At 38.2% G+C, this 14,826-nt stretch overlaps 1 protein-coding gene across 1 annotated transcript in view; it reads right to left on the bottom strand.

The window, feature by feature from the left end:
- Nucleotides 1-5,342, bottom strand: part of LOC137107819 (cell surface glycoprotein MUC18-like) — a 44,977-nt gene extending 39,635 nt beyond the window's left edge. Inside the window, exon 1 of the mRNA XM_067491855.1 lies at nucleotides 5,100-5,342. Coding sequence (XP_067347956.1) covers nucleotides 5,100-5,163 — 64 coding nt within the window. The 5' untranslated portion in view covers nucleotides 5,164-5,342. The remainder of the gene's footprint in view (nucleotides 1-5,099) is intronic.
- Nucleotides 5,343-14,826: the final 9,484 nt, after the last annotated feature.

Raw genomic sequence — 14,826 nt, 5'->3', positions numbered from 1 at the left:
AATCCCAGTCAAACATCAACCATCCGCTGACTGCAGATACACTAGACATGCAAGTCAAGGCTCTTGAAAAACCTTTAGCTTAGACTAAAGGTTGCACGAAAAAAAAAATGCTCCTGCCAGCTAAACAGCTATGGCTTTGATTTTGCAAAACAGGTGTTGTATCTTCAAAATGTGCACAGGCTTTAAACCACAGACTAAAACATCATACATCAAAGGTGAGCTTTTAGAACAAGGTAAATGCAAACGAAATGATTGTGGACATTTTAGTCAGTTTTTAGCAACTCAGCAGAACAATTTAGCAGATTCTTAAATAAAATGTACTTTTAATTGTCAATGATGTACCTGTGTAGATCACTGACCCTAAAAGACACGGGAGGGATGAATAAGAAAACCCCAGTGTTGTGTTTTGTCTCTTTATTCAATGCTGTATGTCCCTTGGGGCAAATCTGTGATTTGTGATATTGGGCTGTTTAAATAAAATCTGGCTTTACTTGACATACTGTACCAATGATAGGTGAACACACCTGAAATGTGAAAGTCATCTGAACATTGAGTGAATGCAATGAAAAGAGTTATTTCAATAACAGGATCTATAATTCTGTCTTTTGATTTTTCACTATGCTGACAGGCATGTTAGTTGAATTAGCGTTTATATATGCCTAATGTTATAGCAAGCCACCAACATAATACCACAGGGATCAAACGATGCACTCTCTTTAATGAAAACAATGAGCCAGTACATTAGATTATATGGCTGTCATGCCTGGCTATCACTCAGGCAAAGGCACTAATCCCACATGAACAACTGCAGCCAACAGCTGCACACTTCCTGCTTCGTCCAGACAGGCCGAGCAGCAGCAGAGTGGAGGTATCCTCTGGCGTTCAGCCCCAGAGATGGATGAAGAAGAGGTCAGGGAGACCAGCCATTATTTACAAAGGAGACTGACTCACTGCAATGCCTAGTGACTCATTATTTGGATACTTACTCACTTACTTACTGATATCTTACTTGATATATAAACACATTTTACTATCTGACAAATAATAAATGATTTGGTTGTGGTGAACACCCACAACCAAAAAAATTTTTTTCCTAATAATAATCATAGCTGCGATGTAAGTGGTTTCCTTTTTATGCAGTCTGACTTCAATAAGACTGGAAGTTTGAATAACAATTTAACAGTCCACTAGTTTAGAATCTGAAAAAAATGTATGCAGACCACAATGTATAACAAAGTTAAGTTTGTCCCCAAACCATCGGTTTTCAAGGACATCCCACACATATAACTATATAACTAAAGCTATAGAATAGATTGTTAACATTCAGAGTAAATTAGATGACATGATTTAGAAATGCATTTCATAGGAGAGAAAATGTGTCGTTCTTGGACCCCATGCACAACAAGTGACTTCCCCAACAAGTTATGTGTCTGCAGAGCAACTAGCATCTGTACAGGAGGAGGCTTCACATACATCATAAATGTACCTGTGTATATCTGCCCATTAGAACCTGTTACCTTAGGATGAGAGTTAGTATGGGGAACAATTATTGTTCCTCACTTCTATATCAACACATTAAATATTAGACATGGAACTATTGTAACAATTTAGCAATGCAGTCAGTTAACATAATAATACAATCAATCAATTATTATCCAGTACAGGTTTGAAGCTTATTCCACAGTGCTACACACACTTGACAGTCTACCCTCAAATGACTTCAGTTCATAAAGTTCTCCATCAAGGAAAGGAAGTGAGCTGTCTCTTAAGAGACTTCACTGAACAAAGTGGTAAGCCACTAAATCCCTTGGCTCTATCCATCAGGGATATCTGCTGCAAAGTCATCACATACTCTCACTGCTAAGAGACATTATGTTTGGTTCGGAATGAGTTACAAAGAAGTAAAATAATTTCCCAAGTCCTCAAATGAGGGCAACATTTGTTTCAGAGTGATGCCGAAGCTGCTCCAAATGTCAGCTCTCAACTAAACGACAGATAGGGGTGCACTGATACACACCCACTGATCAGACCCTTAAATAAAAAAGCTCTGTTTATATGATAATGGCAAAGTTAGACTTGCACAGCAAGTCAACACTTCCAAAAGCGCCTACCTCACAGTTAACATGATAACGAAATCTTCTCTCTCAGTACCTTCTGATTTTTTCTAATCTGTCACTGCTAATGCCCCAGTTTGTTCCCAACGAATATGTACATTTTCAATAACAGATCACTAAAAAATACTTTCATCTTAAAAAAGAAGTTTCAGAGACTTCCTAAAACATCTGCACATTTAGATTTTAGCAAACAATACTCATATATATTTAAACAATGCATTTGTCTCTTTTAACAGTGAAATAATACAGACTTAGTGACACTGCAAGGACAGCAGGACAGTGTACAGACTCAGAATAAAATACAGTGGCCACAATGAAAGACCCTATGACCCTTAGCAACAGTGTGAACACATTTTTGTTTTTTCAGTACTTTTCAGACGGCAATACATTATGGCAGAGAGAAATGAGCTACAGAACATCAGGCTTCGGCTACACAATCAGTAGCTACTTATTAGTTGAATCGGTTTAATGTCGACTTCTCAGAGGATTTACAGACAAAAAGGAAAATATAGAATATTACAAAGACAATTGAGCTATAAGCTGTTTTATTTGAAATGTACTGCTCTTGGCAGTCTAAAGCATTTCTATATTCTTTGTCATTGGGCACTTGATAAAAAGTTACCCAATGCATCTTTGCCCATGTTATCTATAGTTGGTGTGGAGCTAGACATGATTTTTTACATGCTTTCTGATTGAGGACATGAAATAAAAGTGACATGTTCTAAACTGTTTTGTGTGTTGTCACATCATTTTGTTCATATTCCTATATAATAAAAGGATCCCGTGTCACTGTTTTAATTGCAGGACACAACCAAAAACTGACTTTAAGGACCCCTAGAAGCCTTGAAATGTATTGACATATAAAGTTTTGTTTGATGAAAAAGAAAATTTATAAAGGAATTAACTAAGTAAGCCTGTCCTTCGTGTTTGCTTTCTGTTCTGTAAATGTCAATCATAAAAGCTCTGCCACGAGCCCTAATTTACTGCACAACCACACTGCCCAGACCCCTAGCCCATTCCTGTAACATGACATGACCATCATACTGATGAATTCTGGGCCCTCAAATCGATAGAGTGAACAATGCATCTACTACATGTTTGGGTGGTTGTATTCACATGCAGGAGAAATGCTTTTAGCTGCAAATTGTATTCAAGTAAGTGCCCTTCAAGGACCATTAGCAAGGAGGTCAGTTTTGATAGACTGGTTTAGGGGCTCTTTAAAGGGCCGGGGTCTTCATCAGTGGCCACTGACCTAATCCAAAAACAGACAGCTTTGCTTTGTCTCCATGGGAGGTAAAGGGGCGATAAGGATTACATAGAAGTAACCCAATTAAGACAAGGCTGATGGAGTAAAAAACAGGGATTTAAGGGAAAAAGAGGTATAATGACAAAGCGTTAGTGACGGCCTGTTGTGAGATGCTACATGGAAGAGAACAAAGATTTCCACTTAATTCCGTACAGTAAAGCTTGCTTGAGTTAGGTAATCCATCAGTGACCATGATGTCCGTTTGAACTGGTATAGTGAAGGAAAAAAATCGATTCTGTACTTTTACTGTTCTAAGTATGTACGTAATAACATTATGTTGGCGGAACAAACAAAGGTGGACCTTGTCTGGAGGGCACAGTGCATACCCATATGATGAACTGATATCATTACTTCACTTCTGAGGAAAGCAAGGATTTGGATGCAAATTGGTAACTTTGTAGTTACGGATGAGGTCCACTTTAAATCTGGTACCAAGATGGCCATTTATCATGAAGCTGTGTTGCAAACAATTCCGTAGTGAATGTTTTATTTACATTCTCATTTTAGTTTAGTAAACCTGTGATGCTTTCATATAGCTGTGTCTGTTCTTTCCAAAAGCTGAGCTGAACTGCCTCTCTTCTAACAAACGTTCTAAATACATCATTTCTACAACAACTAGCTAAGCTTAAAGTACTTCAAAGGCAGTTATATGAGGTCCTTAATGACGTCATCAGTACACTTATACTTATAAGCTTCTTAATCTAACTAACCTTACAAAACACAGTATAAACATTTTAAAAATAGAGGAAACCCTGGTTGGCTCATACAGATACCACTCCCATTAGCCTCATACCCCAATACGCTGACAGGCTCAATGATGACAGGTGTGGTTAACCATCCAACTGGCCCAGGGTGATCTCAAAGCATCTCAAAGCAAAAAAATCAATACAGGTATAACTCTTACAATGGAAATCAATACTTTTAAACTGTTGTTGCTGCTAATTAATTCACCGAGAATGATATTAATTGTTAAATGCAGTTCTGCATGAAATTACGCCCAACCTCTAATGCTGAAGAAACAAACCATGCCTTTGCAAAAATTGTCCAAAATCCAAAGGTAAATTCAGACTTGAGTAGAATAGAAATACAGGTACACACAGACACACACACACACACACACACACACACACACACACTGGGGTATTGAGTGTTAAACCAGCCTCTTCCATCACATTTTTCGTTGTCTGCTTTAACTGATGGAAAACCATCTCTGAGACTCCGTGACCGTGACCATGTCTTGGGAACTAGGACTCTTTGCTAAGTTTGGTCCTGTGGTTTACAGAAGCATCCGTGGTCCTTCAAATGTTTACAGCGTATCAAACCTTAAATTGCTTATCTAGAGTGAGCTGCACATTTAAAACATTTCTTGCACGTCCTCATAGAAAACGTCCTGCTCAAGTAAGTTACACCTTTACACCGAATAAAATGTGCAGAGCTCACATTTCTGCAACATGTGCTTATTAAACTGTATGCAAAATAACTTTAAAAGTCACTACCGAGAATTAGGTTAACATAAAACAAACTCTTATCCGAGAAGGCGACAGAAAATGTGAGCAACATTTTCGCTGGCGCATCTTAAGAAAAGCCCCACGCTTTTTCATTCAAACTCGACAGATATTCTCCGTCACTGAACTTGTGAAAATTCCCCAAAAGAGAGACTTTAGCTTAGTTTAACTTACCGCTGCAGCCGAGGAGGCTGAAATGAAGAAACAGACTCAGAAAGGTTCTCTGCAGGAAAGCCATGTCTGCGCTGCTCGTCGTATCCAGTCCAAAATAAACCCAAGTGGCGCGTCGACGAGAAGTTGCCAGCAGCCCGGAGGAGACTGAGGAGGAGGAGGAGGGGGCTCGATTAAAGTCTCAGTCTGGCGGGGTCCTCCTGTTGTGAGTAGCAGCAGCTTATCAGTGTTTTCCTCTACTACAAACCGCCTCTCCGGAGTCTCAGCACACTTTATTTCGCCTTGGTGGAAAGTCCTCAAGGTCGTGACTAAATAAGCACTTTATCGAGCGTCCACACCTTTTAGCCCAAACCACAAGGCCTGTTGGCTGATTTCGTCTTAAGTAGGACACTGTATTTGCATTTGCAAATTAGTTGAAGCTAATAAGTAACTTTATACACTAGCTTAGTCTGAAATTTAAATTTTAGTTGAGAGGGGGACCTGAGCTATTTACAGTCACTGGTCACTTTATTTGTTACACCTGTACAATCTAATCCAGACCATCCGATCTGCCATGAATTCTACTTTTACAATGTTCGAATTTCTCAGTTTGTAAGTTAAAACTGCCAGAAAGCTGATATTTCTATAATGCGTTTATTACTGAGGTCATAGTGGGTGGTGGAGTCCTAATGGGGTGCATTATTGTAAGAGGTGGTTCTAATGTTTGGGGCCAAAAGATTGCAGTTGCATTAGATTGTACAGGTGCACCTAATGAAGTGGCCAGTAACTGGCCACTGGCCCACAACAAGCCTAGACATTGCCTGAAGCGCTGGCTTCTTTTAAACAAAACGTTTTACTATTATCTAAACCCACGAGCCTCTTGCTTTTTATCACTTTTATTTCATGCATGTAAACCATGCTTCACTTAACACAGTAACTACAAAAAACTTTTCCTCCTTCCATCTTGATTTTTGGCACTTAACTGCTTCAGCCTACTTTCAGCTAGAAACACCATTCAAACTTTAAAACGTTCAGCATACTAAGGGCTTGTGCTCTTCATTCAGCTTTTTAATATCTTTTTTACTTTAAAAATAATCAGTTTTTGTTAGATTTTAAAATAAATCGAGATACTCTTCAGCCCACCTTCTGCTTTGCCCTCGCAGCATTAACTAGTCGGGCATGCTTCAGCCTAGAGAGACCATTCAAACTTTAAGCAAATCACAAGAATCTCAGCTAATACTTATTCCCATTTTTCACATTTTGCGAGGCAAAATCTGAGCAGTTCACAGCCTGTCTTCAGCAAATGTGACACTGCAGGTTCGAAGCCTTAAGTCTTTTTGATACTTTTTTCAAATTCAGCATTTGCTTGGTAAAATCCTTTCCACGCTGAAGCATTCAATGTGCATTTTCTTTTTCGAAATGCCTTTTCTAGTTACTGATAGTAACCCCTATGCATGTTTCATGTAGATTTAGTCGTTTGTGCAGGAGAATAACAGGATGGCCCCTGCTGAGGCTTTGTGTATATGAGGTCACATCTTTGTGGACTTCTTCCAGTAAAGGGAGCAGGCTTCTGGTGTTTTCATCAAGTGTAAAGTCACCTTCACTAACAGCTGCAGCAGAAAACCTTCCTGGATTTGGTCCCCCATCTGTCCAGCCCCCATCATACATGAGCCTACAGCCGTGGACACAGCTCATGGATTAGACATTGAAATGAAAGTCTTTTATCGTCTAGCAGAAAGTGTTTTAAGTCATGTCGTGTGGGGGCCACTCTCTTGTGATTCTTATCACAGGTGAACATAGCTTTAATGTGAACCTGTGGCTTTCTCATTTGTTTTCCTTCAAAATGTCATGGGTAAGAAATTATCCTGCATTTCAGAATAAACAGTAAAAAAAAAAAAAGCATATCAAAGTTAAAAAAGGACAGAGCTTTGTTTATTCTCATGTGCAAGACTGAAAAAGCAGCTGAAAGAAAGAAAAAGACAGACCTACCCTATATATTTCTTCTTCTCAGTCCCTTCAGTCTCTACGTCAGGTAGTGAAACACTGCTACTGAGTACTATGGATCCTTACAGTCTGAAACTCCTAACACCTACACGAATCATGACTGCTTTGTCAACAGGAAAGGAAAAAAGGCGGCAGAAGCCCCTCGTATCAGAAATATTTGGCTTGGATTTGAGCCAAGTTCTCTCCACTGTGCAAGAAACCATCTCACATATGAAATCTATCTAAAACTTTCTCATGAGACATGAATCTAAGCAGGTTCCTCTTGAAATAAGGCTTTTTCCCAACTGCTGGTGCACAATTTTTGTTAGACCAGTACTGGTAACTCAATATACAATCGTTTTTCCTCCTCAACTAATGAAGGATGTCCTACGTACCATGAGCTCACACATTGTTTTTATAAAACCTTGCATAATTATCATTTTATTGAAGTTCTGAAGATACTGTCAAATGTTTTATTCTGACATTTGAAAGAATTTTATTATGGACTTCGCTTCGCATCATTTGTGCAAATTTTACTATTGGACTATTTATGTTTATTCTTCCCCAATAGCAGATGTGCAAACTGCATGGTTTGGTAGGTTTACTCCTACAGACATGCTCCAGCCTCCTACAGTCTGTGGAAAGTATAAATATGTTTCCACTGTTATGCAGATGACATCCAACTGTGCAGGCCTCTTTATCCAAATACATATTATCTCATATAGACTCACTATTACTCACTATGAACGCTCACTATCTGACTTCAAGCTGTGATATGATTTGATAATGCATACTTACAAAAGGTCCAATAACTAACTGTTTGCGAGTGAAGTTAACATTTTCTTACATGTAGGCACAAATTTGACTTACGGTCATAAAACAAAGTATTGTTTTTTGTATTGGTAAATATGGCCACGGAGAAAGACAGTAGTCATGATGAAAATTTTCTGCATGTTACAATTCTTCTGGCCTTTGACTGAGCACTTATTATGGCCAAATCAAGGGTCATTACAGACATATTTTTGGTCAGTTTCCTTTATTGTCTCTTCAATTATAAATACACACTTCCCATTACACCAAAGTAATTTGACAGTTAACTCTACTGTTTTCTTGGGGGGATATGCACAGGCATGTGGTACACATGTACAGTAACAGATGGTATCAGCCACTCCTTTCACCTGCCACTGAAAAGGAGCTTCACCAGAAGAGCATAACATACCACTGGCCATGCTATCACTACAAGATCACACTCCCCCCTGTGCAGGAGCCCCAACAAACCATGTGCTCTCATAACTCAACTTCAACTGGACTTTTTCTTTTTACAAAACTTTGAATTATTTGTCTACATTTTTATTGTGTCTCTGTGTTATTTTATCACGTAGTAAACCACTATACAGAGCTATATAGGAAAGTGCTAATAATTTAAAATAATTCAGTAATCAGTGGCAGTGTAGGGAAATCTGCCAATGCTAATGTTGCAGTTACAGACTTAACAGAAATTTAAATAGTATCAAATTGCTCGTGTAAAGAATTATAATTTAATGTAGCTCCCTTATTTTACTATTTACAATATTTAGAGAACATTGAATTTTGTACTCACAAAGTTTTGAAAATGATGCACAAACCTCTAAGATCTGAAAGAGTATTGAAGTTATGGTGGATGCTTTGTATCTTCTTGTACAGTATCTTTTTGTGTTTGTCTCTTCAAATCTTTTAACCCATAGAAATGAACACTGCCGTTTGGAATTGAAGTCTGTTTTATGTACTAGTGAAAAGAAAGTCAAGAGTTTGTGTGAAAAGAGTCTTTGATGTAGATACCCAAATCCCATCTGAAATCCTTTTCCCACTCTAATGGAGAGCACAGGCAGTGAAACAGATAATTCCCCTCTGCCACATCTTTATTCAAATGTATTTAAAATCAGCAGTGCTTCTTTGTTATATCTCAACCCTTTCGCTTCCTCCTTCCCCTCTCATTGTCTGTTGTTTCCAGCCATTGCTAGTGTGGCTGGAGGGGAAAATTCATGTCAGAAAAGATTTAATGGTCAGACTGAATTACACTACACATGTTATGTACGCAGACCTGACAGGAGACAGGTGATTTGTACTTTCCTGTAAGGTAAACGTTCCATACAAATGAAGTCTTTTGATTGTAGTGATTGTAAGTGACACTCTATAGTCTTCCTGCTAATGCAAGATTTGCCACCAACTTCGGTGGTGTCATTAGTAAGATGCAATGGTAAATGCATCTACAATGCAAGACATGCTTGTTTATGCCATTATTTCACAGCAGGTCAGAAATATTTCAGTGGGTGATTTAACAAGAACAACTAGACAGAGTGAGCAGTTACAAGACGAGCTGCAGGTGTGAATGTAATAGGTTAGAAAAGGGGTCTAAAAGGTTAGGGGCCCCGGAGGCAGGGGCTTATTATTTTTAGTAATACAGCACAATAACAACAAAGAGAGGTAGGTGCCCTTCTGGTTTATTTGACTTTTGTTTTATTTGGTTTTCAATCCATCACGTTTTAAAGTTTGTTTTTTAATGACATTACAGCCTTGATAACGGATTGAGAGGACTGGCCCTAGATGAATATGCAATAAAGCATTTGCGATAACATCATAGAAGGCATGTACATTTTGACATTTTCAAAAATATTAGATTCTTTAACTTTTAACTTTATTAACTCTATTTAAATAATTAAAAATCTTGAAAGGTTATGACTTATGGCTGCTGCAACTATTTAAATCACAGTCAACTGCATCTACATCTAACATAACCATTACACTCAGGGGAGGATGTCATGTTAAGTAATACACGGTTTTCACACACACAATTTGAGGAATGCAACAACATATACGGCATAAAGGGTTCTATGAAGTCAAGACACTGTAGTCAAGTTTCTCGGCATTACCATCGTCATCATCACCATCTTCGTCCTCATCTCTGTGCCCTGAAGTGAGCCCACACACTGACTGCTCTGCTCACACAGATTGAGGGCAGAGTGTGTCACCACAGGGGTGCCAGACGAAGTCAAGGACCACTAGTTTGAACAGGCTCTGTCAGAAGAGTGGGCGGGAATGGAAAGAAAGGATGCCATTCACCAAAAAACAAAAAAAACAAATGCCATGGTGCTTCAAGGGCATGCTCCCCTATATGAGAAATTGATTTTGAAAACTTGTTTGTGCTCAGCCAAAAAATATGAATGTCTAAGTCTTAAAGAAAATTACAGCAATCCCCCTAACAAGCTTCCCAATGGGAACGAGATGATTGGCCTTCCAGAAACTATATGTAAGTTAACTCTTTAACCGTCTAATTAGATATTCACTCTGATAATAACAGGGCACAAGGGCTGCACTGGAGTGAATAGTAAGTCTTGTTTGGGTGGTAAGTTTTGAATTGCAGAGAGATGAGAACAGTGAAAAAACCTATGGTCGTTTAATGAAACCGTAAATTACCATGTTCTTAGTGTTTATTTCCACAGAAATCACTGTACTGTAGAGAAAAGACCCTGTTATGTCACCGTGGCCTCTTCATTGTTTTAAATTAACCCTCTTATGCACAAGGCTCCTGGTTTCAACTGTGACTGTCTTAAACAACATGTGGGCACACAAGTGCATCCCAGCGTGCCATGGGTGAATAGCCAACTATTGTTGAATCAATTATTTTATTTGTTAAGCGTTTTATGTATCATGTGCAGGTACAAATAAATGAATAAAATGAATAGCTATACATTTCATGGTAATAGTGGGAAATTGTATAGAAGCCTTAAGATAGGAAACACAGTGTCACTTTATTATTGTTATTTAAAGAACTGAACTAAATTCGGTTAATTGAACTGAATTGTATGGTGTGTTTTAGGGTAAAACCATACTTGATATTCATTATTTGACAAAAACAATTCTTTGTTTTTATGTTTTGGTGTTATTTTATTTATTTATTTATTTATTTGCTAACTGGACATGCTGTCAGAATTTATCCTGAGTAATACACTGAAGCAAACCATATGCCTTCATCTTCCATTAGCAGAGCTGACTTGGGCACTCGGCTTTCTGAAAAAATACAATGCATCATTAGATACGCTGCCCAGAATTGTGGATTAGATTATAGTTGCAGCATAGTGTGTGTTTGTGTAGAGTTCAGTGCACAGCACATTTATGTGCGTTTTTGTAAGACAGGGTGCATAAATGAGTTAGGGGACCTCTAGATGTTTTGGGGGAGGGTGTAACTGATTGTACCTCCTCCTATTGCTAAGATCCTGTGACAGAGTTTGCCCTGAAGGGGACTGTCATGTTACCAGTGACCCCATGGAAAAATTGTTGCCATGGCCACAAGATGCCTTAATGAACTAATGAATCACTCTGGCACACCTCAGCTCAGACACATCAGTGTCTCATTGAGAGCACAGAGGAAGGAAGCAAAGAGGTGGGGACATATAGACACAGTACAAGGTTGGATACAGCTGTGCAAAGGACCCAGGTGCCCAATTGTTCCCAAATATAGTGAATGAAATTTTGGTTAGAGCAGCTTAATCATCTGCAGACAGCACACTTCACACTTATTCTTCTGTGATTACATTAACAAGACATTCAGCACTGTATCATCTATTCTTTCCTCTTATAATAGAGAGACTGTAAGCGCTTTTGTGTTCACTAAGCCCCGGAACGTAGAAATTCTCCTTGACCTTCTAGACTTTTTGACATATATTTCATCAGTTATACAAGCTGAGAGTCCTGCAATAATATTCACATTCCACCTTAAATGCATAGGTGAACATTTTGAGAAATCCGTTCATTTGCATTGTGTTTAAGAGTGAGGTGACAGTATTGATGCCACAGGAATTTCAAAACATGCAGCCGATATTTAGATTTATTAACATACATATATTTTTCAAAAATTTAATTATAAAATCATCTCTCTATGATACGTTTCATCCCCACCTTTGAATGTTCCTATGATGTCCAGATGTCATTTGATTCAGAGTTTCTATAAAAATGTCACTTAATAGAGGTGTGACATTAAAAACATGTAAATCCAGATGATTTCTTTCCACCAACAGACATTTTCTCAAACCTTCTGTGTGTCAATAAACAGCACAGCTTTAATGATGGCTCTTGTGTTTATACATGTTCAGTAATCCTGGCGAAATTTCACTCAGGGTTCGAATGGAAGAGCTGGAGCCTCCAGGCAGCTGTGATAAGGCAGCTTAACTCCCTCCCTCCTCAGCCGCATTGTGATGGCAGCGCTTTCAGCTGTTTACAGCTCCACAGACTAAAACTTAAGAGCTTTACTTCTCTTTTCAGCAGCTGAAAATCTGCATTTAAAATTCAAATTTACAAAATCTGAGCACTCTCCTCAACAGGTTTTTGACTTCTCGTACAAAAGTGAAATAGAGTTTTTCCTGTTTACGCGTCGATAAGCATGTGTTAGAGGGTTTAGAGTGGACCCTTAAAATTGCCCCCCTGCAGCTTGATGGACAGCCTCAAGTGCAGTAATGGAACACCATTAACCCAAACCATTAAATCATCCTATCACATAAAAACGTCAAGTGTGTAGTTTTGCCAAGGGGGGTAAATATTTTTTGTTCACAAGTGCAACATTTAAATCAGGAAAATTTTAAGGCACAAGGAACCTCTCAAAGTGCAGATATGCTGTTGCTGTGTTACAGCAATGTTTCTTACTTCCTTTTTGCCAGAATCAGCACTGAAGTGTTCTTTATGGTGTGATAATTGTTGTAGCAGTTACCATCACACACCTGTACTTTTCCTTTACCACCACAATACTTCCCTACAATTAATCATGAATTTTAGCTAATTGACCTCATGGCTTAATTGTTATTTGTTGTTTCCGTACTAAGTAAAGTCCTATTTGGAAAATGTTACTTTAGTGAAAGAGAATTATCAGCCCTTTTCCATTCAAAAGTAAAAAAATGTGCAGTGCATCTCACTGTTGTAGTTTGTTGATGTTCAGTTGAGTTTAACTATGTGTTTGCAGTTTAATCTTTGACAGTGTATTGAATTTTAAAGTCGATCATGTGTTTTTAGAAAAAACATTAATTTATAAATGTTACCTATAAGATAAAAGAAATGGAATAAATATTTTTTAGAGCAGAAGTTGTTTAAAATGAAAATACTCAAGTAAACCACAAATTGTTGCACTTCAAGTACAATACTGGAGTAAATGTATTTAAATGGACCCTTTTCATGTAAAAGTGAGATGTACTTCTGACTGGGGAAAGCAAAGGAAAAAAATTAGTAATGTTGCATAATTACTGTGAACATTCTGTCTGTTCTGTCTTCATCATCAGCCCCCAATTTGAGGTATGTGAGAAAACTTGTTCCTTGTCACTGACACGCGTTGTTCTGAGATGTCCATATGTTTATTATTTAATTTCACCACACAACAAACATGGTTTCAATTTAGTTTTACTTTTATGTTCTTGTAGACACTTCTTTCTGTGCTATTATTTACCTTTTCCTCTCCTGCACAAAGTGACTCTATAGAGGTGGATGTTTAAAAGATCATAAAACATCATTTGGATTCATTTGTACTTTTCCCACTGCAGATTTGTTTTATTTGCTTGTTTACACCTCTGCTGAGCACTGGGGAACATGAGGATTTAAAAGGAAAATGGTAACCAGGGGAAACTGAATATAGCAGTGACCAGCGCTCACCAACAATAACAGCAGTGAAAGCAACAATGACGACTAAGGCTTTACAAGCCTTTTTATTCTGTTTTGTTTGAATGGAAACAAAGGCAATAAACCAGACAATGGGAAGAAAAGCTTTTCAAAAGTGTAACACAATCAAAGATGTGATATTTTAAAGCTGTGTTTACGAAGCAACCAACACATGCTCATCACAGCTTCTAAAAATGTGATCAATTCCAGACCTGATCTAAGTCTGAGGTTGTGTCCTCTGCATTGTCTTTGACCTCAGGATGAGTTTACATCACACATAAAAGAATTTACTGACTGTGATTTTTTTTTTATTAAACGTCTTTAGTTTTCATTGTCTTTAGGCAGTGACTATTAAGTTAAATTAAAAATTAATTAAACTGATTCATTAGTTCTCCACCACAATTATATTCCTTGCAGCATGGAGACAGCTTTGAACAAGCATTTAGTTCATAATGGGGAAAAGAAAAATTACCAAATGAGTAACTAAATAGTTAAATGAATAAATAAATGGGATTCTTAATCTATTTTTTAGTAACACTGCAGCACACATATGGTGAAGATACCACTATGATCCAAATGCCAATTTAGTAAAAGTCTCTGTTTTTCCAGTGGTGAGACTTGGTCTTATTAAGACATGTTATACTAGTTTGTGATAAGGGGCGGCTATAGCTCAGTTGGTAAAGGCAGTTGCTTACGGACCACAGGGTGAGTGGTTCGATCCCCGGCCCTGGCTATATGTCGAAGTGTCCCTGGGCAAGACCCTGAACCCCTAACAGCCCATTCCCCTTCCCCAGCGATGCAGTGCCGGTCCAAGCCCGGTAGAAATTGGGGAGGGTTGCGTCAGGAAGGGCATCCGGCGTAAAAACTGTGCCAAATCAACATGCGGACAATGATCCGCTGTGGCGACCCCAAACTCACGGGATAAGCCGAAAGGAGAGTAGTAGATACTAGTTTGTGATAATATACAACTTCAGTCAGTGTAATTTTTGGAAATGTATAGAATCAGTGTTCAGACTGACATTATACAGTCTATGTTTAAGTGTTTAAGTGAGTGCACACACACATACACACACACACAATTTACGCTCCATCA

The sequence above is a fragment of the Channa argus genome, chromosome 22, assembly GCF_033026475.1.
Source record: "Channa argus isolate prfri chromosome 22, Channa argus male v1.0, whole genome shotgun sequence".
Lineage (NCBI taxonomy): Eukaryota > Metazoa > Chordata > Actinopteri > Anabantiformes > Channidae > Channa > Channa argus.
The sequence above is the reverse complement of the archived record's forward strand: the minus strand, read 5'-3'. Positions and strand labels throughout refer to the sequence as shown.